Source organism: Falco cherrug, chromosome 4 (assembly GCF_023634085.1).
Source record: "Falco cherrug isolate bFalChe1 chromosome 4, bFalChe1.pri, whole genome shotgun sequence".
Classification (NCBI taxonomy): domain Eukaryota; kingdom Metazoa; phylum Chordata; class Aves; order Falconiformes; family Falconidae; genus Falco; species Falco cherrug.
Genome location: NC_073700.1, coordinates 66275713 through 66303360, shown reverse-complemented (window position 1 = coordinate 66303360; position 27648 = coordinate 66275713). Strand labels below are relative to the sequence as shown.

Genomic DNA, 27648 nt, shown 5'->3' with positions numbered 1-27648 from the left:
GGGGGGCGCTGATCCAGAACTGGCTGGGCATTGGTCGGCAGGTGGTGAGCAATTACACTGTGCATCATTTATTGTGTATATTATTATTATTATTAATAATAATATTTCCCCTTACTTCTCTGTCCTATTAAATTGTCTTTATCTCAACCCACACATTTTATTTTTTTTTCCCCAGTTCTGTCCCACATACCAGATGAGAGTAGTGGCATTTGCATTACTTGAATTTCACCTGCAATTCATTACTTAGCATGGGATCTATTCAGGTATACGGCTAAGATGTGGTAAGGAGGAGTTATTCTGTATTGCAGTCAGGTAAGAAGGGAAGCCAGTACTGGGTTTGGCCTCCATGCCTTAATCAGATGGAGCAAAGGAGAAGGCTCAGAGATGGAAACCCAACACCAAGAGCAGAGTGTCAGGCTGGAAGGGTTTGAAATGAACTCCTCTGAGCTGCTTGAAAGCTGGAAAAGGAAAGGAGGGATTCTTCTGAAGATTTTGAAAAGAAGAATAGATGCATCATGATCACTTCAGTATTATTCACCTACTTTGACACAACCTTTGTCTCCTTGGTTTGTTCCTGTCTGCTTTCACATGAACCGAGCAGTGTTGAAAATATACAGACATTTCCACACAAAAGAGCACAAATACATCATTTGAATGTGAAAGAGGTGCTAAACAGTGCTCTCATTTAAATGATGCCTAAAGCCAAGAGACACAGGGTCTAAGATATATGAGAACAAGAACAAGACACAAAACCATCTCTACCATGTTTAAAATCACATTTAACTACTCCATGCTGAGATTATGTTCAGCATTTTTCCCTAGGCCTGGAGTTACTGAGACAGACAGAACATAGGTGACCTTTGGAGTGGGATTTTTGTAAAATAAACAAACTGGATGTCAGAGTATAAAAGTTACAAACCTCTTCAGAATGCCATATGTGAAAATCTTGTAAACAGTCCATAAATATCACCTGCTGGGTAGGACTTGCAGAAGCTGCTGCAGAATTCTCTGCTAACATCTTCGCCTCTGAAACATTGAACCATCTGGTAATGACAATTTATTCTATAGCTTTTCTGTTGGCATGTGCCTATAATTATAAAACACGTTATTACCAACTTCAGTCTGTAAGCAACACCATTTCATGGCCTGGGATTAGAAGCACTGACACTCTGACTGAAATGCTGGGGAAGGCTAAAACACCCACAGTGACACCAGCACAACATTTGTCTTCCCGTCTTTGGAGGGAACTTTACTGACATTATAAATGAAAATTCTACCAAGTGTTGTGATTACCAAACTGAGCTCTTACTTTTTCTTCCAGAATTTAACTGCCTCATGAGGAAGTTAGCATTTCATCTAATTACCACTGAAGCAAATGTTTTTTTTTTTTCCACTAGCAACAGAGATTTGGACCAAGCTCAACTGTGCAGCAGTGGTTTTAAAACTTGGTAACTTGTTTGTGACTATCTCTGCAATAACTCTTTTTCTGAAATAAAGGCATTGACTGCTTTAAGAGTTAATTTCTTATTGAGTTAATTTTTGAAATAGATTTACTTTTCAGTTACAGATCCACAAAAAATGTTTTAAGACCTTTTTTTATGTGTAAAAACTTCTAAACTACAAAAATTATGTCTTTTTATTTTAACAAATTAGATTTAAATATTCACTCCTTGGTTGACTTTTATCCTGGGAGTGAATTTTTATGGCTGGTATTTAAATCCTTGAAAGCAGGGGCTTAGAATCTCTGACACACTTTAAACTACTGCGCAGCAGTCCTGGCTGGCACTGCTCTAGTTAGCATGCCTTTTAATCTACTGTTTGAATAGTGCTGAAGAAATGCTTTAGATTTTAGTGGACAGAATAGTTGTGGATCCTAAATGACTTGCCATGAGAAATGGAATTAAGAACAGTACATATGGTTTAATAGCTTTATCATTATGAACAGGCACAAAGGCTGACATTTGAAAGTCATTATCCTCTTGCACAAGCTGGTACAATTATACTTTTGATCAAGAATTTCTACTTCTTTTGTTACTTCCTGCCTTTCCGAGTTCCTGTGATATACAGTTCCCATTTTGGCCTCATCCTGTTTTGCCCTGCTTCTTGTATGTTAAGAAGTCTGGCTCTACTGTAGGCTAGCCTTTTCCAAATGCAGCAGCATACAATAAACAGGAAAGATTCCCTTAGAGACGCTGTTGGTTTTAGCGGATCAAAAGGCCATTCTGGCATCCGCTTCTTGCTCAATAAAATATTATTTAAGGAAAAAGAGAAAGAACTTTAGCTTAGCATTGCAGCCTTAGCTTGGCTAAAGCCTCAGCAAAAGAAAATGATGGCGTCATTACTGCTTAACCTATTGTTGCTTAAGTCCACCTTATTTTAGTTAAATAAGGCAGGGACTAGGCAAACTGACTAAACTCGGTTTGTAAGTGAAAATGCAGTGTCCTCTATTTTCCCTGCATTTTAAACTACAGAACTACTTACTACAATTTAGCAAAACACCAGGAACTTAAGGACACTGCCCTGACAGTCTGCCAGGAGTCTATAAACTGCATCTGATTTGCATGTTTCAAGTCTGTGGGAATTTTGCAGCAACAAGAACTTCAGGATTTCAGCTTCATAACTTGGTCTAAGATACAGTCATTGCTTTGACCGTGATTAAGAAAAAGTTTTGAGCTCAGATCTAAATGGATGCATGTGATCAGCCTTCTGAACAGAAACATTTCATAGTGCCTCATCATCCATGCGGTGCGGTCTGCATTGATTACAAATTCAAGCATGCAATGCTCTGTCTTAATAGAAACAATCTTGTTCATGTGTTGAAGCAGGAATATTTGGGCCTTAATTCAGTCATGTTACTAAGCATATGCCTAATTGTAAGCACCTGTTGGCTACATTAAATTAAGAGCAGTTCAAGCATATGTTAAACAGGGCTGAGTGTGTGCTGAGAGAATGAGGAAGCTCAAGTGAACGATCTGCATTTTTGCTGAATTAGGCAGTCTGTGTTGTGTGTGCTTATACTCTGGTGTTTTTCTTTCCATTTCCTTCCACTTCAGGGATGTTGCCCATATCCTTATGTCCTATCAAGTATCTTCTTTGCTACAGAAGACCTCTAAGTGCTGACCAGTGTGCTCCTGAGGTGCATGTGCTCTGAAGGAGTGACACTGAGTGCCACAGACGAGTGAGCACAGGTCTGTCAGCCTGCCCCAATGAGATTCAAAAAGGCTTTGAGCCAAGCCACAGAAGCTGCAGGTAAAACCGCCAAAGAAAATGCAGTTTTACATTGTAAGCACAACAACATGTGCCATATTTTAAGAGAACAGTTTCAGTTCTTGAAGAAAATGTTTACTTCTATATGAGCGGAACACAGAGGTCTTGTCTTGTGCTCATTTTCTGTTTTCATTTTCACTTGTAAATCAATTATAGTGCTTGTTGTGCATTGAGCCTGTGATATGGCAAACAATTTCCAAACAGTTGCAAGATTTTTTTTACTTCATTGGTGTGGGCAAGACTGTAGCAGCTCTGGCAATCAGCTCTGTGTCCACCATGACATAAATGAGTTTCTGTAGCTATCTAAGTCTGCCAGCTTTCCTGTCCGCTTTGGGTAGCCATTTCTGAGGACTTTGGGTGGAATTTATTTCACCTTACTGTAGTTGTCAAAAACCCAGGGAGATACTCTGAGCTAGTTATCCCTTGGTAGTCTGGGGAGAAAAAGAAAGGCACCTTGAAAGAATGATTTATACTGGTGATCAGTCTTAAGGTGGGATATATTTTTGCTGGAGGTCGCTCTCCACATAAGCCACAGGAGAAGCCGACACATCCAGTTTAAAGGAGACATCCAGCTTTTGGAAGGATGAATTAGGTGAAATTAGGTGCTCTTTCTGCACTTTCTCACTATTTTTCTCATAATCATTTCTAAATGACACTCACTTATCACTCTTGCTCATACCTTGCACTTCCAGCAACTCTGCAGCAAATACAGTGTGTTTACTTCCTACACACATGCCAACACTGCTTTCTGCTACGTGTTTCCTCCACATAGTAATTAATACTGTGCAGCACTTCTTTTGCCAGGAAGAATCCTCTTTGGTGGGTCTCTCTTTCTCAGCTCTTTAAAAGGGCATTATTAATCTCAGTTTTGAATTGCCCGATGAAGACAGAAAATTGCAAAGGAAAGTCAGGCATAGAAGTTGTAGACATTAGCAGCGATCTTCTGAAATTTAAGTTGGGAGTGCAGTTATAAGGGTGGATGAGAAAGGTGTCAAATGAAATTTAACTTGTAAGTTTGGCTTCTGGCTCAAAACTTCATGTGTGCACCATACAGTTACTAGACACCTGTACTTGGGACCTGAAACTTGGCTGGTTGTTGCATCCATGTGGTGCAAAATGGCATAGTAGACTTTGATCTAATCCTGTGACCTAATCTTGCAGGAAGGAAAACTCTGGCCCTGATACTCTAGGTCTGGGCAAGCTAGTGATTTTTGTGGATGAACATGCAGCAAGTTCAGAGAGTTCAAAAGTGAGGGTAGCTGCTCTTTTGGACAGAGCCAACAAAGGCAGGCGCTTGGCAAACACAACAAATTCCTGCCTCTCTTATCTTTGACATGCTGCCACGGCTTTACAAACACCTTTCAAAGGAAACATGTTGCAGTCCGGCCAAAGTAGCAGTGTGTGCTTCCACTGGTTTTGGCTCACCAGGGTGCTGAAGTCGTTATGCACGTAAGCATGGAGGATGCTGGGCACTCCCAGAGGAGCACGTACTTTGCATGCATCAAAGGAAGATGAAACCCAGGAGCTGGCCCACAAAGCATGTGTTCCTGCTGTTTGTAGCCGGCAGATACCCCCAGACAACTGAGGTACAGATGTGGGAGCTCTGGTTCATGAGACAGGACTCCAGAACGGGTCTTTCAGATAGCAGCTAAAGAGATATTTAAAGTCTGATTTACTGCAAATTGGCTGTTTGTTGTTTGTGTGTTGCATGTGATCAAAATGGGTCATCCCTGCCAAGGGAGGCAAATGTAATTCTGTTAAACAGCATCTAAGTGCTTCCTTTTCTAAATGGAAACAATTGCTTCTCCTCACTTCACAGACAGCTCTTCAAGTTCCTTAGGTGGCAGTGACACACCTCACAGATCAAGCATGCCAGTGCTGCTAATATTAAAGAAATAACTGGAAGGAAACATAGGAGTTCTGCCCCCCTCCCCCCCCAAGTAAAATTTTAACTTCTACTACAAAGAAATATGCAATAATGTTACCATCTGTGTCACTTTATTCAGGCCCGATCCACATTACAGCTAGAACAGTGTTCCCGTGCTGAAACGCTGCATCTTTATTAGCAATTACCAGCATAGCTCCATTATTAGCAATGGGATGTCTGCAGCCACTTTGCATGGTCTGTGCTGCTTTTATTTATTTTGGAGAAACAATGAACATTAAATGTTTCTGCTGGACTCTGACATGGTGTGTAAAAAGGCAGACGTCTGTTGCAATCTATGGGGCGGACAGGGAGGAGCTCAGCCACTGAGTTACTTTCATCAGTGTTTCCTTTGGCAAAGACTGCTCAGAAAATGCTAGGGAAAAGGTGGGAGAGAGGTAAAAAGGAGGGAAAAAGAGGGAGACAAAAAAAGCTGAAGATGAAAAGTGTTTTTCTTAGTGTAGTCGGCTCAGAAGGTTTTTTGACAGATAATTGCTAATTATTTGAGCAAGATGGGCATTTTTCTGCAGAGAACTGCCTCTCGTGCTTTAAAACCCTGTAGAGTTAGGCTGGAATAGCCTTTAACACCTACTTAAAAAAAAAAAAAAAAAAAAAAAAAAAGAACAACTAGAAACCAGCAGACAGAAAATGGTCTATTTAACACCTGGGAAAAGTAGATACACTGCAAAGTAGATACACTGCAAGAAAATATTAATCTCTGTTCAAACACGGATGATTCAAGAGCTTATTTTTACTGTGCCTTTTAACTTAGACACCAATTCAGTTTTCTGGTTACTGGGTCAGGATGCTTAATGGCTGTGTCAAACACAGGGTGACGCATAAGTGAAGTCCCTGGCTCAATGGCTAGGGTATGAGATCTGCTTTAACATCTGAGCACACAGTTGTGACTGCTTCTCTTCAGAATTTGCCAAGAATGCACATTAAAAGAGGCTGCAGGGTAAAAAACTACAGCTGCCTGACAGACAGGCAGCAGCCTCATTTTACACAACTCTTGTCTGTACTCCACTGAAATAAAAACAACAGGCTGATTCATAACTTCCAAATTATCCATGCAAGAAAAGTGGATTTTCCCCTGCTATAATGAGAGTATAGGAGCCTCCTTCCTCAGCACTGTGCTGGGGAAATGGTCCACTATCTGCCCCCTCGCTGCAGCTGATCCAGACCATATGCACTAAAACAGGCTTTAACAACTCACTTGTTAAGAGCTTTTTCATTGCATGTGCTTGATATGGTCCTTAAAAAAAAGCCCAATTTTGATCCTTTTCTCCAGATCTCAGTCTTGGGCTCAGATACTCCAAGAGGGTTTGTCATGCTGGTTGTGGCCATGACCACATGCTTTCACCATGGACTTGGGGTTGCTCCCCAGGACAGGGACTGTCAGAAACCTGCAGCCTTGGTGAGCTTTGGGCAAAACTTGCCTCCACTTGGACCAAAGCTGGCTGTTTTGGTCCCAAGCCCTGCCTGCCCTGAGCCGTGGTACTGAGACTGCTCACCTTCACGGTTTTTCTTTAGAAAGGTCTTTTCTGGACTTAACTGAGATGGCAGACCACAACCATGACACAGGGGCCCTGCAGCCAGGCCTTCTCCTGGGGTGGGTCAATGCCACATGATATTTCCATGTATTTTAAAGTGGGAAAACAGAAAGGGAACCTTCTTTTCAATAAAAGCATGCAATCTAAAATTTTAAAATTAGTAAGGAGAGCTGGTGAGAAACTAGTATTTACTTGAGCAGAAGGGCTGGGATAGGCCATGAAATGAAGTTTCTGAAACATCCTAACTAGGTCTTTGGTTTTATGGAAACATTTAGTTGTACATGGATTGCTTGATTTTGGCTTTTGTGTTATATAAAATGTAATTCCTTTGAGCAATAAGTTGGATGAGGTGATTTCCTGTGGTCCCTTCCAACCCTATGATAGAATGAAGCAAATTTAATACAGCTCAGTAAACTTTCATTTTCATATAAGAAACAAAGATGAATAATCAAATTAAAAGATGTTTCAACAATTTATTAAAAAAAAATTAACAAAATTCATGCCAAAAATGGAATTGAATGTCACCACTTTGCTTTCTGGGGTAAGAGAACTGGACCGTTTGAATTTAAGCCATTCCATGGCAATTGGCCTCAGAGCCAGACAATGGACTTTGCCGAGTTTATATACTGCATGTTTACAGTAAAACTTCCTAATATTATTTGAACTATCTTTTCCCATGAAAAATACTTCTACAAAAGTCTTCAACTAGAAGCAAACTGTGTGCATATTTCAGTACAGTTCCCACACAGCCAAAACCCACCAGCCATTTCAGCAACACTTTTGCTGATTCTGAGACTGAACTCATCTGGAAAACTCTTGTATTTCTAGCAAAAGCTATATAAGATTGTACTTTACTAGAAACGCATTTTTCCTCTAGGTTCCTTAGTGGCAATACAGAAAAAAAGGTGTTCCTTGGGATACAATAAATAAGCATGTGCATGCATATGTGTGCAGATGTGTGAGATTTCTCCAGCACAGGAACACACAGTTGAGGTTACAGCAGTGACAGTTCCATTATAATCCCATTTTCACGTGCTCAGAGCTTTCTGAGCTGTATTATTTTGTCACAGAGGTTTACATTTGGCTCCTAGCTTATAGGTGATATTTTTCTGAGGTTTCACAAAATCTATTAATACGTTTTTGAGTTACCGGAGGGTAAAGAAATGCTTTTCCTTCCTCTTAGATGCTTGTAGTCCTGTTATGGCATTGATTTTTACACAGAACACTCTGCAGAGTTTAATAGCAATCAGCAGCCTGATGTGCCTTAATGACTTCCTCTGTGTGTTCAGAAAATGGTTAAACTTGACAAGTTGAAACCTTCCAAGGGGCCAGTGCTCACTGAGTAATAGCTCCCAGGTCAGTTTGGGATTATTATTTTAAAGTAATAACAGAATAAAGACATTAAGATTTCCCTGAGTTTATAACGATGTTTTGAAAATTAATTTTGTCCTCAGAACAGCCCCTGAGTTTAAAGCTATATAGCCACTTCTCAGCTTGTGCACATGAGATTAGACCCACTGCAGTTATTGTAACTGCAGCCGGAAAGGATCCGAACCGTAAAGGAAATACAACACAACTTCACTGCCTTCATTAGAAACATGCAGACATAAAAATGATATAGTTAGGTGGAGGATGGGACTCTTAATGTCAATGTTAGTTATTTTACACAGTGGTTTTGTGTAATTTTTGAAAGAGAACAATCCCCTGAAAACATAAGCCTGCACAACACATAAAAGAACATGGCATAAGAAAGTTTTTTATATGCCAGTCCGCCTTTTTATCTGCAACGTGCTTGCCAGGGGATAGCAGTGGGACAGTGTAAGGATCCTGCAGCAGCTGGTGTGATCTTTGTCCCAAACATGTCAGTGAATTGCAGGTCAGGGTCTTTCTGAGCCAAAACTCATGTCCTTGTGTTTAATGGCTTTCAATCAATTTTCTTTTCATTGGTACAAATTGGCTTTGAAGCCAAGCAAACACGTAGCCTCCATAACAATAGGACTGCTAATGCTATTTTATGCATATTCAGAGAAAAGGGTGGTAAACTCAGAGGGTTTTTTTGCTGAGATGAATTTTGCTTTCTGAAAGTTTTGATCATACAGTGAGGGGTGAAGAAACATAGCCAAACAGTGAAATCAATATAAATTAATACTTCCATTTCCTTTTGGTCCTATTTTTCTTCTGTAAGTCTACCACTGGAATGGGAGTTTCAGGGCTGTGACTAAGAACAGAAACAGCATCAGGAAGCTGGGACTTTAGCAAGAATCCAGCAGTGCCAGCTCTCATGATCTTTGTCATGAGTCTCATGAAATTTGGTCACAGATTTTAAAGCATCAGTTGCTGGTATCAGGATATTGCCAAACTTCTCATTTAAAGCAGAGGAATTTTCTGCTATTATTATCACAGAGGAAACCCCCTAAAATATACTAGACAGAAAATGAAAAAGAAATCAACAGTAACTTTTGAGATATAAGGATTTTTATAAACTTTCACAATTTTCTGAGGCCTAACTTACAATGTCCATAAATTGGGAGTGGACAATAGTGAGAAAGAAAACTGCTATGTTTTACTCAGGAGAGCATGAGCTTTCATATCACTTACAGAGAGAAGATACGGAAGGATGAGGCATCAGGTGGAACAAGCAAACCACAAAACAGCTTGAAATATTCTGAAAGGAGGTTAAGAAACAAGGTAGATGACCTAGCACAGTAGTTCATGCATTACGTGTGTTCTAGCAACAGAAAATAGTTTGGGTTTTTTTTTATTATTATTATTTCATCATTGTTCTAGTAGTAGAAATGCATTTGAAAACTCATGGGCCTCTCTGCTCCCCTACACGCACTGTATGCACTGCAAGGAAAGTAATGTCCAAACTGAGAAAAATTCTATGAGATACACTGGCACCCAGAAAGTGTTCTTTAAAAAAAAGGGTTTTCTGGAACCTAAAATATATTTTTTTCAGTCCAAGCGAGACTGGGGAGAAATTTTGCCATTTTCTTGAAGGAAGCCAGAATGTCACCTTATATGCAAGGATGGGGACACCACCACCACGACCACCACCACCCCACCCCCCGTCATCAATGCACACAAGAGAAGGCCCAAAATCTTTGTCATCTGCTTCCACCCAATAAAGCTTTATAGAAGTAAGTTAAGAATGAATAACTTAACAGCTGCCCAAGGCGGCTCTAAAGCGCTGCTTTCCCTCACTGCACATGAGAAGCCAGCCATTAGCGTTGCTGCTGCTAGGTTCACTACTCCTCAGGGGACACTGCATTTGCAGAATGGCCTGGTTTTGCACTGGCAATATGCACACATTTGAAATTGCTTGCATTTGGATGCTGTTTGGTGCTCAGTTTTGAGTTAGTGCTGTGTCTGTTACAGATTCTTCTCATCATGGATAATGTGTCTCTTGTGAGCATGAGTCTTATTCTTTATTTTTGTTTGGATAACACTTCTCTATGAAAGTCAAAAGACTGCCACATGCATTTTTACACAGCAGTATATTGTTAAAAAAAAATTATCAGCTAGCAGATGAAAAAATACAAAACAATGGCAAATAACTATTACACTGCACTACATAACCACTCAGCAGTCTCTAAGGACTTCACAAACACTAATAAGTGCATCCTCAGATATTTGCAAACCAAAGAAATATCATCCTCTCTAAGGAAACTGAGGCACAAAGTTGATGATTGACTGGCCCAAGATCAAGCAGTATGAGAGAGTTAGCGCTGTAAACAGCCACAGTACCCTAGCACCCAATCCTGTGTACTTGTTTAAAGCTGTTAGAGGAAAGAAAGGTTTATACACATGACAGAAGAACTTTTGCCTTTACTCCACCTACTTTTAAGAAGCTCCTACCCATTCTGCATGAGTATTAAAGTCTGATCTTGCTGAACGGCAAAACTTTAACTGACTTCATTCTGAGTTAATGCCGTTTCAGCTACAATACTGGCCTTTCTTCTGAGAATTTCTAAGGAAATGTAGAAATGTAGAGTCAGCTCCTCACTCAGCTGATATTAGTTAGTAACTGGTGCTCCCCTAACTCCAGTAGAATGATCTTTGGACAAATTAAGAATATGGCATATGAAAAGAAGCTTACTTTCTCTACATATTTAAATGAAAATTATCTGCCATCTTTCAGACGATAAAGAGCTGAAACTGGGATGTAACAGGGAAGGATACATTTTTCTTTCTATGCTGAGCATATGGGGGCATGCAAAAGTTATTCAGTGATCAGATGTTTATTTTCAGAGCACTCAGAGTTTGATTTCAGAGCATTAGCTGAGCTGTGGTTACACCTATGAGCATATTTTTACTTTGTAATGTCAGGGGTGGGGGGAGGAATAACTAAGAAACAGGATACACTACCTTGCACATCGTATGGAATATCACGGGGTGAGAGTGTGCATACGGACAATTTCCATGGAGTAAGCGAGGTGCTTGAAGGTCACACCACAGTAATTTATCTAGCTGCCTAGTGAGGCAAGTTCAAAAAAAAAACCTTCCTGGAAAGCATAAGTTACAGCAGGCAGAGGGACTGCTTAGCTTAGATTAGATTGCCTAAGCTTTTGTTCAAAGAGAAAAAGCTGGGAGAAAATGGATGTGTCAGTAAGTCCCCCAACATGCACATACCTATGTCTATATTGCAATTCGCAACTTGCAGTCAGTAAGGCAATCAGATTAATTTTTGCTAATGAATTTAAATTATACATTCTCCAAAAACCTCTACGAGCATTTGTGACAAGTTATGTAACGCAGAAATAAGTCTATATATTCTTGTTACAGCCACTTTAGCTATACCAGTTCACAAACCATTACAGATAAAGCAGTACAGCCCCCGCTATAAACTGCTGACACTAGCAAGGTTAATTTCTGCAAAAATACTGACATAAGACATCTTCATACTAGAATATGTGTCCCCAGTACGTGTTGAATTTTTTTAACTATACACAAACAAAACCATAATTGAAATCATTAAATCAGTACAAAAATCACTGTATAAAGACTAGGCTTTAGAAGACAAAGATTCAAGTCGCAAGGAGTACACAGGTATGGTTAATTAAAAAGTGTAAAAATGCACAAATTAAAAATGTAATAGCTGGTAGAAGGAGCTGAATTGTCTGGGAAATGTCAGACTGGGTCTTGGAATTAAGTTTTAAGTTTAGTTTGAGGGAGAGCTATTTGTGTGGGAAAGGCTGAAGAGCACTGGTTTCTTGAATAATGACATGCTATGATGGGAAGAATGAGAAGCAATTTGGGCACTATGAGCTGCACTGTTCAAGAGTAATAAGGAGCTTGAAAATGATGTCAGAGAAATGAGATAAAGACAACTATTATACTGTTTGAAGGCCATCATCTAGTGAAGGATAAATGAAAATGGAAACCAGTAAGGAACATAATACGATATGCTTATGGTATTTTGTGTTTGAGCTATTAGCAGGTGCAACACTATTGCCATCAGTAGAGCTGTCTTCACTTGCATTGCAGCTCGATGTGGTGCTGTATCTATTTTATATACCCAAATTATATAGTGTATGTGCTATTGAAACACAACAGAAAACTTTTGAAATGCATTAAGTTAGACTATACAGAGTGGTTGAAATGTGTACCTGCTTTAACTGCTTTCCATCTGAAATACAAGGAGATGAACCTAAATTTTCTTCTGTAAATGCATGTAAAGAAGTTTCGGATTTAAGCCCAGATACAAATATAGAAATAGATAAAGTTTAGAGAATTGTGACACAAAGTCTCAGAGGTTTTGTGGAACGTCAAAAAACACTCAGCAATCAGAACATATGCCTGCCATGTTAATACATCTTATGCCTCTGTCTCCAAAACAGATTATGGAGATGGCTGTGAAACAGAAAAAAGCATTTATTTAAGAGCTACCTTTGCATATTTTTCCAGACTTAACTAAAGCTGCTCAAATGGAGCGACAGCCTAGGATTTCCTCTAAGAACATGAGGGATGGAAGTCTCTCATTTTGCATCTGGCAAAGTGGAGTGATCACTATGGAAATAGGCAGTGTAGCCTACGTTCTTCATGGTGATCATGCTAAAGCTTTTCTAAATTACTGATCTGCTTCCCTTGCTACAGATGAATACATCAGAGGAAAGTCAGTAGAAGTTGTCTGGCTTAATGACAGATTGGCACAAGATCCTACAACAAGGCAAACTTTGATTCTTACCCATGCACTTAGCAACTTGTTCCAGACCTTCACTATTACAAGCTAAGATTTGGAGAAGATATGATAATTTATTTATGGTAATTTATTAATTGAGGGGACAAAAAATAACAAAGCTTATTTTTCTACTCTATTGTAAATTACTCTGCAAGCATCTGAAATCCATTGTTATAAAAAGTAATTATTAATTTGTATAGTGCCATAAATGTATGTCCTAGCTATTAGCCCTGGACAAGCGAGTCTCTTGTTTTAACTGACTTCAGCAGGACCGTTGATGTGAATAAGATGAGCAAACCTTTGGCTGTGAGGGAGCATTTCTCAAAGCTTGAGGCTTTGAGAAATAATCACATGGGTGTGAACAGACCTCTCTATTTTTCTCTAGGTTACTAACTTCCAATTTAAGAACAAGTGTTGTAAGAAAGAAAAAGAATTATTTGTACCTTCTTTTCCAACATGAAAAGCAGTGGGGCACAGCCCCAGCACAGGGCTGAGCTGGGAGGGCAGTGCATGACCCCACCTGCAGTGGGGTGCTCCAACCCCCACCCCACCCCACAGCTATGATGAGCCGTGTCTTCACATGGGGGCACAGAGCAGCCCACAGTGCAAAACTGTAACACAGCCCAGGCTTCTGGGAGTGTAAGGAAGGCATGAACCCAGGCTCTCATTCAGTGTGAGACTCAGCCCATCCGTATTTAGGGGAAGCATGGGGCATGTGGCCACTGCAGCTCCACATCAGTGTGGAAGGCAGCGGACAACCGCCTAGTTTCTCCTGTAGAACAGCAGTTATTGCGCTTCTGGGATGTCCATAGTTTCTTATGGAAGAAATCACCATGTCAAATGGGTGTCTCTTCCACATACGGAGATATTTTCTCAATGGTCCTTTGAGTCGTCTAAATTCTTCATTTTACAGCATTACGTAAAATACTTGTAATGCTATTAACATGCAAGATGAGTAAATATGCACAGTCCTTTCCTGTATAAATGAATTATTATAAAGCTCACACAGTCCACAACCAGCTTTGTGGATCACAGAGTTTTGCAGTACCTTATGTGTGAGAAACAATCAGAAATTTAATTTTTTGAGGTTATGTTTTTAAAAACCTTTGATATTGCCCATGAAAATCAATTTCCTCCATGGACATTTAGAACTTGGGAAGGGGGTTATTCTCACATTTTAGTGAATTCCTACAGAAAAGCAAGTGACCTATGCTCCTGAAAAGTTGGCAGGTGACTTATTAAACTTCTCTCAAATCTCCTTCAGGAAGTTCATTAAAACTCTATTTGGAAATGGCCAGGTGCTTGCTTCCCACAGTGCAAGAGGGAAATTTGTCACCCTGTTTAAAAAATTGTTTGGTTACTTGGGGTAAGAAATAATCATTATACCAAGCTGTGTGGTTTTGTGATGGAAAACTGTAGCTTGGTGAGAAAAGTGCCAAGGTCAATGCAATGAAAGACCCACAGTGAACTCAGACCTGATTTCAGAAGTCAGTGGTGGATGGAGGCCAGGAGAACAAAGTCTTTTCTGTGGTTCACTTGAAAACACTTTTTAAGATTCTGGATAAAAATAACTGTCTAGCTTCAGAGAGTTTTTAGCTTGAAAAAAATATCATTAGGAAAGATTTTTATATATTTTATGAGGATAGCTAAGGCTGACAAAATTACCTTGTTTGACACTGGATCCTGACCTAAATACTACGGCCAAGTCAACTAACAGGAAAATAGTAGGGCTAAGCCTTTTTCATTCTTTATTCTGCCAAACCACTGCCTCTTGCAATCAGGATTGATTACAAACACCCAATTAAGAGGCATTTGGAACATGATCTGAACACTAATCCTGTCTCTTTTTCTCTTTATACCTAATTATCAGCCTTAAGATGGGTATTAGCACTTTAATTAGTAGATTTACTTTAGGAACTTCTACATAAACTAAGGAGTCTATCCTACATGCATAAATGTCTGTATATATGCACAGTCTTAATGAGATGCATGTAACACATGACTATATCCAAGTAGTTCTGTGTGATATAGAAGTCTAGACATATACATGTGAGTGCATGTATATCCTGTTTTCAGACATAATTTCATTCTTTGGAAATACTACAAAAGAAAATAATTTAATTTGGTTTTACATCAGCTGCATAAAAATCTCTATAGTGTAATTATCAAATTATGATCCAGTGTTATAGCTTGCAATAAGCTATAATTAAGAAACTAATTTTCAGCAACACATAGGTTTTTGTTTTAATTACATTAGCACAGGAGAGGGGGTGGAAAGGACAGCCATGTGGAGTTGACTGAAACCATTAAGAGTTTCATGAGGCTAATGCCAATGACTCAGGGTTTCCATTTAGAAAGGACTCAGCCCTCTGCTCTGATTTGTCTGTCTCTGTCCACAGGCAGGATGAAGGATTAGGCTTGCAGGAATTCATATTTGACCCTCAAATTTTTTCCTGTCTGAAGGGCACCTGCTTGTAGCACATCAAGACAGAATCCTCCCCACAGTTCACTTAACTGTCTGGATTAGTAGAAACACCTGCATATGACTGTTATTATAATTTTAATGTGCTACTGTACAGACCCAAATTCGAGACTACTGTGCCAGGGAATGCACCCGTACACACAGAGTGCAGAACCAGGCTCTCCATCCAACACCTCAGCACTAAACGCAGGCCAGCACAGACTCTCTAGCTATGACCAGGCAGTTTGGTCATGGTTTCCCTAATACCTTTTCCTGAGAAAACTCAAACCCAAACCACTACTCTAAAATAAAGAATTGTTAAACAGTTTGACAATAGAGATTTTCACAAGACTTAACTGCTTGGATAAACAACAAAAGAATTGGGTTATTACACTGTGTTGTCAGAAAAACAATATACTTTCCAACTTCTTTCAACTCTTATTTAGTCTCTAAAGCACAATAAAATAACAGCATTATCTTCAGATACTTGCATCTGGTACTTGTGCGCAAATACATGCTGAATCCTGCAGCAAAAAGCACATAGTTGTATATAGTTTAATGATACAGAGCCTTTAAGTTAAGGAAAAGTTTTGGGATTTTTGTGTGTAGGAGGGGTAACACGCTCCATGTATACTGCAACAAGTGTCTTCTGCTTCCCTGATCCTGCCCAGGCTCTGGGCTGATTCCTTTCCTTGGCACAGTTTACTGTAGCCTTCCAGAGTGTATCAAATAGCAGTGGTCACCAGCAGGGCTGACTGGAATCTAGCAGCATGCTTCCTGAGAAAGCCTTTCGTGTGCTTTATATAAAGCAGAGAAATGCCCTTGAAGTGTACCCAGAAACATGAGATATCACATGACCCCCAAACCCACTGCAACGACTCATCCTAAACTACGCCAAAACCACTCGTTTCTTGTTTTGGGGACAGAATGAAGGATGGTCCACTTCATCCCTTCAGTAACTCCCAAATAATCTCTCAATAACCCCAAAGAGGTTTTGAGGGATAGATTTTTGAGGGAGACAACGGCATGGAGATGCTGCCCCTTGGGCCCAGGTGCGTTCTTCCCGTCAGGACGGTGCTGGGCCCCATGTTCTGCTCATGGCTGTGTTGAGCCTGGCTTCGACAGAGAGGCATTCGGGCCTTTGCCAGCCTCCTGCTGTGAAGTCCGCAGCGGCCCAAGGCGTGTGAGCTGGGCGATTTAGTTAATTCAAATCAGAGCAAACACGGGAGCGTGGGCATTCCTCCAGCTGCCCTCAGCAGGGAGGAGGGGGCATTCCCCCCTCTCCTGGGTACCTCCTCCTGAGGCAATCCACTAAAAGCTGAATGCTGATGCTCAGAGAAGCAGGGCCAGGCCATTAAAACCATATTTCTGCTTGAAAGCTCAGAGGCCTTGGCTCCTTCAGACTTCTCTGCTCAACCATGGGCAAACATGGTCCCTGCCTCTCACAGGCCTGAATGAATGTGCTCCTTTGCCAGCTCTGCTGCTTGCCTCCTGTTGTCAGCTGCGGTCACCTCACTGCCCGCCCAGCTCAACAGCAGCGGTGGTGGAAGGTATTAGGAAGCTCTGACTGACATTTGCCATCAAAACAACTGATACAGTCACACACCAATTCTACAAGGCCCCTTCCCTCACAGCCTTAAGGAATAACAGGAGACAGTTCTGTGGAAGCGGAGGGGAACATTCCCATTGCTTCTTATGATGACAGGCCCACGCTGGGCCCAGACCCTCCATTAGAGCTGAGATACCCTCGGTGTGGTTTGCAGGAGCAGTTTGGGGCTGGCAGGCCTAGAGCCAGGCTCTAGCTGCTCCTCTGGGCAGCCAAAAAGCAGCTCCAACATGTGCAGCCGCTGACAGGACCCCTGTGAGAGGCTCGGCTGGGCTCGGCGGGCAGCCCAGCAGTGCCCTTCACCAGCTGCTCCCCTCCAGCCGCGCAGCTGGGGTGCGTGCTCCCACTGACCCACCCCAAAGGGCTCAGCCCGCCCCTATGCAAGAGAATCACAAGGCACAAAGAAAACTCTTCTGCACAGAAGATTAGGACCCAGGATTTAGACAAAAGCAAACGAAAGCTTAAACTTTGCAGAAACTAGAGAAAGGCCGAGTCGTGGCTTGCCTTGCTCCTGTTTATTTTACCAGCCTCAGTTTGTTTTACCTACAGATTTATAGCATAAATCCATTGACATTATTTAGAAATAAAATGGATGGATGAATTTCTAATGTCATTAAGGTCTATAGGAGTTCCATGGGGGCTACAGTTTCACTCTGTAGGCCTGGATAGCTACACTTTCTTCCTTATTTAAGAATCTGGAGGAGCTGTTTTCTTCTATATAAACAAACAGAGGGTGTGGGTTTTCTTCTCTGTATTCTATAACTGATTGCAATTTCTATATGGCTCTAATCTTATCAGTGTAACTAACACCTGGTAAACACAATATAAAGACTAATTATCCATGACATCCCACCTTCTACAATTTGAATGTTTCCAAAATGGGCAATTTTTCCATTCCAAGTGATTTGACAGCATTGAGTGTACACTCTATAATTGTCAAGCAACAATGATATTTACTCTCTACATCTATAAATGATGGCAAATAAAACAATTGTGCTCTGTGGTATATCTATGAAAACCTTGTAAAACAATACAGTCAAGTCTGGCAACAAAGTCAATAATTTGTCAGTAAGGAAACCACTGTTGGGCTTTCTCTACCCAAGCCTCCACCTTTCTTAAGCCCTTTTCTTCTGAAGCTTCACATTCATTTTCTTAATGTTTTTAACCTAGTGTCTGTGAAATTTTTATTGCTCCCTAGATAATGACATCTGATCTGAATGTAACCACACACCTCTTTTGCTCAGCAACATTTGTCACAAACCATTATAAATTATCATGCTGATAGTGTGCATTGCTGGGAAACCGGAAAAGTTCCATAAATTCAAAGTACTGTATCAGTGACATTCTTGTTTATTATCTAGGTATAAAGTTTTACTAGGTTCAAGATGGCTACATTTACACAGTATGATACTTCAGCAACACGAGACTTGTACAGCTTGCCCCAAGTGCTGAAAAGCGTTTACCACATGCAACAAACACTGGAGCATTTTAAATAATATGTAGCCATATGTTTTGTCTCTTCTATTAATTTTAACCATGTTCCTGATTCCAAAAATGCATGGCTATTACTGGGGCTTACTTGAGAAAAGGCAAAACGGCAAACAGAAACTTCTTTCTTAAAGTACAACCATAATTTCTGTTTCTTGGCCTCCTGAAGAGGAGGCATAATACTCATTAAAGTTAAAAGTTAAAAAGAGACCGTGTGTTTTTTCATTATGTATGTCCTTGATAACAATCTGTGGTTGACACGATTGTATACTTCCCGTCGAGACCCAGTATTTCCATTATGCTGCTTCAGTAGTTCTGGCTAGAAGATTTTTCATTAGATGAACCTAGCTTGTGTGAACATATTTTTAATTATTTGCCTATCTTTATTCTTCAAAACTGTGAAATTTGAGTCCTTTGGAATGCCTCCAGAAAAACAGGAATTTTCACCATGTTTGGTTGAAATTTAAAACAACTCAAATGCTTCTGATAATCAGAAAATCATACATAAATGAATTTTATTAGCAGACATTTGAGAAATACTTATTCATTAAAGCATAGCATAATAAGTAGGTAAATGTAAAAGGCATATTTTTATAATTAATTCCAAACACTAACATACAAAAAGACTGGGAACATAACTGGGAACAGCTTCATGCTACAGCTAATGCTTAAATTTGCTGCTTTTGATTCTCCCCAGAGAATCAACCTTTCACCAGTTTTACATTTCAATACATCTAGCCCTCTATACAGAGTAATATTTTAAAGAGTTAGATAAGGTCTCTCAATTTTCTTGTTGGCACTACAGAACAAGAAGGTAACCCTTCCAAAGTCACATTGTTTCCCTCCCTGGGGTCAGGGGGTCCTTGTTATTAAAGTTGTTTTCAACTCTAACTAAGGTCTAAGATGCAATGAACAGCATCACAAAGAGGATTTTGGGAGCTAGGCCAGCAAGCTAATCTTCTCCCCTAGTCCACTCTAATTGTATGGGGCATTTTTTGTTTCCAGACATGAATTCCCCTATCTCTCATTTTCTATCTGCGTTTAATATTTAAGTGCTTATTAATTTTAAGTGCTAAACCTTTCAATAGAATGTAACCTAAATTGCACATTTCTAGATCGCAGACTGAGTTTCTAATAAACTAAAGTATATTAGGAAATCAAAACGTACTTAGCTGCAAAACTAAAAAATCTTGTGATATGTTTTATTGCATTAATCTTTTGTTGTAGCCAATATTTGGTACACGGAATGTGAATTTTGTAAGTAGACACTGTAATTTCAAACCACAGAGGTTGTTGACAAATTCCTGTTGCTGAAATAATTTTCTGTTATTCTGGTCCTAAGTTTTTTGGCACAAATACAATCCCTCTCAAGTTAAAAAGAGCAATTTTCAGTATAAGTGAAACAGCAGCTGAGTAATTTCACATAGCCTAGGAGATCAGCATTTCAGCATAGACCAAATAACGGTAAAGTCATCACCATCACATACTGCAAAGACAATGCAAACAACCTTGTTTAGAGACTTCCTTCCACCCACTACCATCTCCTTACTGCACTGGGCCCCTTTCAGGGAAAGAGATAATGCAGGGGGGGGGAAGCGGACAATGAATATTGAGAAGGGAGCAACGGAGGGAGGGAGTCAATTTCTTCCCTGGACCCAGTTCAGCTCAGTCTAGCACTGTTTAGCACAACACCATGCCTTGTTCTTTAAATAATTGTATGCTGTACACCATTTTACCGCTGTCAAAGAGCATGTTGGTTTTACAGCATTGAAAAAACATGTATTCTAGTGAGGAACAAAAAGGAATTGACACTGGAATATGCTTGATTTAATTTCCTAATCTCTATCTAAGAGGCAGAGACAGACATTTTAAAGCATTAGCACTGTCCCACAGAATGAAAGCAAAACCTGTATCAAGAAGACATGGGGAAGTGAACCATTGCCTGAGTACAAATAATTAAAAATTAAAGAATGGGAAGTCAGCGTGTGAACATATGGTGTGAATATGAGCTGCAGCTCCAGCACCACAGTAAAAACTCATTTTAACGAAAAGTCAGTTTAGTTTTATGAGCATAGGGTTTTCCTGCATTATCACTCAGCTACGGTACTAAAATGCTGATACATAAGAGATTATAAAAAGCAACAAAAAAACAACTAAGCACCACACTGCATCATTAAAAAACTCAGTTTTAAAGGAAATCAGTAACTGTAATAAGTAATAACCTTATAACTGTAATAAGTGATCTGAGTAATCCATTTATTAAACAATAGGAACAAAGATGCGCACGATAAAATTTAATGATTGAGGACAGTTGCTCCCTTTCTCTAAGTTCAACACTCTAACCTCATGGTCTGTTCCTGACAATGCCAAGCATCATTTTACAGGACCAAATCCTGTAAAATCCTGAATACTCACATGAAATGCCAAACACCAATGACTACTGAGTTTAATCTTTCTGACATGCAGAGAAAACCTTGACTGGTAGCATTAATGAACAGTAACTCTCTCTTGCAGTTGTCAGAAGGGAATGAAAATCTGTGATACTCCAGAAATTTTAAAATAATGAATCACTAAAATATTTTCTTCATGAAACAAGTAGGCTGAATTTAGACGGCATGTTGAAGAGGGGCTTGATCTGACCATGTGTTGCCTTGTGCAAGCTATGTGGTATACAGACTTGGGGAAAAGTGGAGAACAGCTGCTGGGAGGCTCTGACTCCCCTTCTCACTCTTGGAAATAGGTGGTCAAAGGTAATTGCCCTGGTTTCGGCTGGGATAGAAGACAGGACCGGGACAGGAATGCGAGGACAGAGAAGCAAAGAAAGCCTCAGCTATCCCCTTCCTCCTCTCAGGGCATTACTTGGAGAGCAGGAGGAGGGGAAAGAAGAGCTACTGGCTATAAATCAGCAGCAAAGGGAGAAAGATGGAAACACCACTATCAGTCCTGCAGTCCACTGCCCCTTAACGGGAGAGAGTAAACGCTGGACTAATTCTACATTAAGAGGATTTGGCAATTTATAAACTGCCTGCTTCGGCCATCAGCTGTTTGTAGCGGTGGGGGTACAAAACGAAAAGGAACTAGTTTTTATAACTCTAGAGACTTACTCAAAACAGCAAGCAGTCCAACAAACATGCAACGGCACCCCACCCTACCAGCACCCCCATAACCTGCCTCATCACCATCACCCACTTGCACGCTCATCAGGCAGATAGAATTCAAATATAGTTCATAAAGCTCAAAAAGTTGCAAAGATCTTTTTAAACATCGCAGCGCCACCCCCACCACCCACCCCCACCCGCTCCCCGCACGGGCCGCTGCCCGTGGGCAGCGGCGGGGAGCAGCCCGGCCCGGCGGGGGACCCGCGGGCGCGGGGCGGCGGCCGGCCGGCAGGTGGCGCCGTGGTGCTCCGGAGCGCGGCGCCCGCACTTACTTGCAGTCGCGGTCCTCCAGGTCGAAGTGAGGGTTGAAGTTGATCAGGATCCTCTGGTAGGGCTCCGGGGCCTGGATCAGCCACTCGCATTTTTGGCTGGGGTGGTAGGACTGAGGGTAGCCGGGAGAGGTGAGGTATCCGGGGTTTAATATTTTAATCGTGTCGCCGCACTTGTCTGCAGGGGAAGAAAACAGATAGGCTTTTCTCAGTGCCCCCACAGCAAGCGCCCCATTTCAGCCTGCAGCAGCAAACCAGTCGACTGCCCTGGGAATGCTCTGTGTGTGTGTGCATGTGTGTGTGCAGCCTTCTTCAGGCAAACTTTTGCTGCATCCTTGTGCATTTTACACAAAGGCATCTCTGCCACACTTTACCAGAGGGAAGAGGCCTGCCTCTCCATGCCCACCCTTCAGTCCAGCAGCTGGAGAAGCAACAGAAGATACTCCATTTCTAAACAGCATCCTTTTAAAAATCCTCCCGTCCTGAGCAAACAGTGCCCCTTACAGTGTTAAAACCTTGCATTCTCACAAAAAACGTTTATGGTAGCTCAGAAGGGTGTCTGAGACACGATTATCTCCAAAAAGTGTAATCTTCTTAAGTATGAAGTTTTAAGGAAAGCTGGGAGGTGAGCTATAAAGATGCCATTTGACCCCCTGCCCAGCTACGGGATAAGCCTGGCCTGTGTCACTGACCACTGGGATTGTCTTTGTGGATCCCAGCTCATTTGCAGCAGACCCTCCTTTTGTTTTATCAGTCCATAAATCTAGGCAGGTTGAAGCTATCTGTGCTCTTTAAACCCAGGGTAGCAGAGAACAAAGTGGTTTTAGTGAAGCAGAAATCATCCACTATTTATTCCTTCAAGAAAGTTTGTTCATGCTCAGAGACTGCATCTAAGTAACAGAGCAGAACAATATCCTTTCCTCTTCCCCGAGTCCCTTCCTCCCCCCAATAACAACAAAGAATCATTTCTAATGGCAAAATAGTTGCTAAAGTTTCCAGAATCACCAAGTGTGATGCAAAATGTGGTATGCTGTATCTTGCTCCTTTGGCCAGCATTGTCAGGGCTGCATTTTAAGGTTTATAGGAAAAATAAAAAGGGACAAGAAATTCAGCCTACATGGTAACTCACTTCACTGTCCAGTGCAGGTTTGTGTTATCACTTTTTTTACTACTATGGATTTCTTTCTGTAGACCTTCAGGGAGGAGAAAACTTCTTCCACACATGGATTTTTTAATTTTGAGCAATAAAATATGACAGTAAACTACAGACAGGAAGAACGTCCACACTAAAAAGCAAGACTATATATCACTGTGTCCCAGGAATGGTATATACAGGCTGCAGTGCTGCATCTAATACATTCCCTGTGAAAGCAAAATGGCATTTCTTGCTCTCAGCATGAATTTATAAATGTACGGGATTTTATTGTGGGAAAAACAGGTCAAATGGAAATGAATGAGGAAGTGCACATCAAAAATGCATAAAGCTACACTCTTTAGAGAAATTATTTGCCATAAATTAGGAGGGAAGGGGATGATAGGCACTCAGCTGTATGGTCAAAACCCAGATATTGCTAAGCATGTTGCTGGGAAAGGCTATCTTATTATTTTTTTTTTGCTTTGCCTTTGCAAAACAGGCTATTTTGCTCTGACCAGAACAAAAGGCATTGCAGCTCAAGGCTTAAAAGCTGTCACTGGTGATTTTGCTAATCTGCTGTCTGGGGCTCTCAGGGAATCTTGCTTTTTCCTCCCTGTGTAAGCACACTCGGAAAGTGATCCTGTCTCATTAAGCCCACTCCAGCCCTGCAAACAACATGGCAGAGTCTGGCATCTGTTAAATGCCTGAAATAAAGCAGTGCTGCTTCCAGTCACTTGACAGAGTCACTTCAGAGGACGCTGAGGTGGACTCACTACCACCAGCGCTCCTTAATCTGCGACTTCTGGGAAAGTGACAGTGTAATAAGATAATGCGGTCTGCTAGACTCCCTGGCTCTGCGCAATCTCTCTCACACTTGATTAAGAAGAGCAGTTTCTAATGACTTTGGACCATTAGTTCTAAATAAGGTTAATGAATTAATTTAGCAGACACTAGTACTGCATGTAGGTGAAGGTAGCATTAGTAGGTCTGGTAGGTTACAGAGGAGGTTAATGGCCTTGGTGACTCCAACAGGGCCACCACATTAACCACTTATGCTGGAGGCTTCTGCCGAGCGACCCACCCTGCTCCCCTTCTTTAAATGGGGAGAAATGATCAACAAGAGCATTGGATTCCCCCACCCCCCACCCCGACGCTGAGGGTGCAGGACGAGGAGCAGACCTGGTTTACGTGGGTGCCAGGGAGGCAGCTGCCCGCACCCCTCACCTGGGCTGGGGGGAGGGCGAAGTGCACCTCTCGGGCATCCCCAAGCCAGGCTAAGTGCACACCTCTAGTGCCTTCTCTCCTGCACCACAGCACTAGAGGAGGCAGCTCATCCCGATTAAATTAAGCAGCCTTCTCAAAACATATTGGGAAAGAGATTAACTTCCATCATAAACCACACAATTTTAATACTCTCTTTCACGACACTCAACTTCCAGTCCCTTATTAAAACAATATACCAGCGTAAGTAGAGGGTGTTCTCTTTTTTTTAATTACTTTGATTGAAAACCCAGTCAGGCAAAAGTAAATATTTGATAATTAGTTAATAATAATTGCTCAGGATTTGTCAGGATAGGAAAACTCACACGAGCTACTTCATGTGTGAGAGTTAAACATCAAGTAGTCCCACAATTAGACCATCTTTAAAAATGCATCATGCAGTGAAATATTCACAGCGCTCTGGTATTGTTCGCGGAAGGAGGAGCACGCTGCTTTTAATTAGTTATGTTTTCAAGGGCTGCCTGATAGTAAACTAGCTACATCAGTCATTCAGTTACGGGATTTCTTCTCTTGGAAGGGAGTCTTGAGCCTTCGCAGAGAAGCTCAGCTTCTCTCTTGGCACTGTGCAAGTTGCACGTACACGGCAGACTTGGGAAAGGGGTAGTCTAGAGAGCTCTCCGTTTGAAGACTACTCGCAGGTATACACACAGCTAGTAAAAAGCACTATAATCCGAAATTTTACGCACTGGAAAAAGAAAGGAGGGGGAGATAAAGCCTTCCCTTTAAAGTGTTCATTATCCTTCAGATATCGGAGGCGAGACTTATTTAATTGCCTATGGGAGGAAACATTATTACGATAATTGGCTGTCCTGATCTAGCGAGAACGAGCAGCCTGCTTTATATAACAACGCCGAGGAGCAGGAAAGGCAGCCGGGCGGCAGCGCCGGGCGGTCGATCCCCGGGCCGGGCCGCGCCGCCTCCCTCCGGCGGGAAGTTCCCCCGGCCGGGCTCAGGCGGTGCCGCCCCCCCCGGCCCGCACGGGCAGCCCCGCAGCCCGGCCCGCAGCTGCCTGCCCACGCTGAGCCTCCACGGCCCCCCCGGCACTTACCGCTTCGCAGAGCCCTGGCGAGGGTGAAGGTGAGGGCTGCACAGCGCAGGAGAAGTCCCCAGTCCATTTTCCCTTCTGACAGCAGGGAAAGGAGGGAAAAAAAAAAAAATAAAAAACGCCCTCCACGCACAACTCTTCCTAGGTCTTAAATCCTCCAGCCGGAATCAAGAGCAGCAAGCACGGTCCGCAGGGGCAGTCCCGGGGGCAGAGGGAGGCTGGCTTCTTTCTGTGCCTCAAGTCGCCCGCATCCTGTCATTTAGCTCCGGCTCCCTCTCCCTTTCCCCACACTTGTTCCTTCTCCAGGCGCCGCTGCCCCTACCATTCCCAGCGAGACTAGAAAGCCAAATGAAAACGAGGGGGGAAAAAAAACAACAAAACCAAAAAAACAAAAACCAAACCACAAAACCAACCAAAAGCCAACAAACACACAAACAAGACAGACAAAAATCCTGGCGGCTGCTGGCACCTCGGGGAGCGCTCTGCCGGGGCAGGCTGAGGGAGACGGGGCGTGCGTGCTCTGCGGAGAGGAGAGAAGGGAGGGAAAGCGGCCGTGAGCGGGGACCAGGAGGGCGCCGGAGTTTGGCAAACTGCGTCCCCTCCCGCCTGCCCCGCTCTCCCGCGGCTCCCGCAGGGCCGGCAGCCCCGGGGCGGTGGTGCCCGGCGGTGCCCGGCGCCCCGCACTCACCTGCCCCGGCGGGAGGCGAGCGAGCGCGCTGCCGCCGCAGGGACTCCCGGCCGGCCGGGGAAGGGGGAAGCGGCCGGGCGGCTCCTGCTCGCAGCCTGAGGAAGAGGAGCGCAACTCAGCGGCAATAAGAGAGGCCGAGGAGCCGCCGTCTCCCAAGCCCTAGTCCCCTCCCCCTCCCCGCCCTCCTCCTCCTCCTCCTCCTCCTCAGCCCCCCAAGACATCGGCAGCGCGGAAGAACCAACAAACAATCGCGGCAAGCCCCAGCCCTGACACCCAGCCGAGGCGGGGGCTGGCTCGGGGCGGGGGGTGGGGGGTGCGGAGTGGGAGAGGGCGGGCGAGAGGCGGCCTCCCCCGCCGCGGCAGGTAGAGCCGCTCAGGCGGAGGCACCCACCTGCGCCCCGCCGCCCCCGCGGGCTGCTGCGGCCCAGCAACCCCTGCCCTGCCGTGCCCTGCCGTGCCCTGCCGTGCCCTGCCGTGCCCTGCCGTGCCCTGCCGCCCCCATCGCCCCGGCACGCACACGCACCCCTGCCCCCCGGCCCGCTCCCCCCGCGGGCACCCACTCGCAGCCTCCGCCGGGCTCCCCCTCCGCCGCCCACCCGAACACTCTCTGTTTGTTTCGTGCGAGTGTGCAGCCGAGCACCTGGCCCCACGCGTGTCCCTCGGAGTCCCTGCTGCCCCCCAGTGGGACGCTGCCACCCCCTGTGGTCCTAGGGGCTGCTGGCTGCGCTAGCGTGGGGTGAGCTGTGAGGACCCCGGGGAGAACTGACGGGCACCCGTAAGTGACAGGCTCTCCCGGACCCACCGCTTCGTCCCCTTTGCCTTTCTGCTGCTCTGATGGGTCTCCCTGAGCCCTCTTCTTCCTGACACTTCCCACCTCCCTTCTTGCCAACCCTGGCTGTCATTCCCGCCTCTCTCAGCTTCCCTTGCGGCTTTGCCCCCCCTCCCGAGTCTGTCTGTCTCTTATGAAGCCTCTTGAGGGGCTGAGGAGCTGCTGGGGTCCCCCGGGGCCAGCTCTGCTCCCCATGGAGGCTGTGCAGCATGAAATCCCCACTGGGGTATGTGTGTCTCCTTCTGAGCAATCCCTCCCGCGCAGCACCAGGGGAGACACACAGAGCAGGGACAGAGTGGGCTCTGAATCCTGTTGCTTTGGCTGCACGCTCTGGTGCTCACCAGCTATGGGCCTGTCCCTTCCTTGCCCCATTGCCCTGCCTGACAGGCTGTCCCCGCTCGCGGGGAGCGATTGCCTAGCCAAACCTGACTGCTTCTTTCACGTGGCGCGCTTTGAGCTCCCTGTGTACAGGCAATCCAGTCGCTGGGGTAGGGGTTAGAGGAAGAGCTCTAAGGCTGAGAGCTGAAACAGTGTCAAACGGTCCCCAAAGATGGGTCTGTGCTAGGAAAATGACCTGCGGCCAACGGTGGATGTCAGCCACTCTCATCTCCCAGAGCAGAGCTTGAAAACAATTTGTAACTGGTGCACAGCCCAGGCAAACTCTTCACTCTTCCTCAGGAAAAAGGGCTGTTAGAGGACCTACTCCACAAGGAGTGTTTTTGAGGAATGCAGAGGGAAGAGTTGAGCTTTGCTGGGGGCAGTG

The 27648-nt window shown here is 43.3% G+C and overlaps 1 protein-coding gene across 1 annotated transcript in view; it reads right to left on the bottom strand.

Annotated features, from left to right (window-relative positions):
- NRP1 (neuropilin 1) overlaps positions 1-26209 on the bottom strand; it is a 114747-nt gene extending 88538 nt beyond the window's left edge. Inside the window, 3 exon segments of the mRNA XM_055707233.1 lie at positions 21911-22085; positions 25372-25888; positions 26057-26209. Coding sequence (XP_055563208.1) covers positions 21911-22085; positions 25372-25438 — 242 coding nt within the window. The 5' untranslated portion in view covers positions 25439-25888; positions 26057-26209.
- Between the last annotated feature and the right edge of the window lie 1439 nt (positions 26210-27648).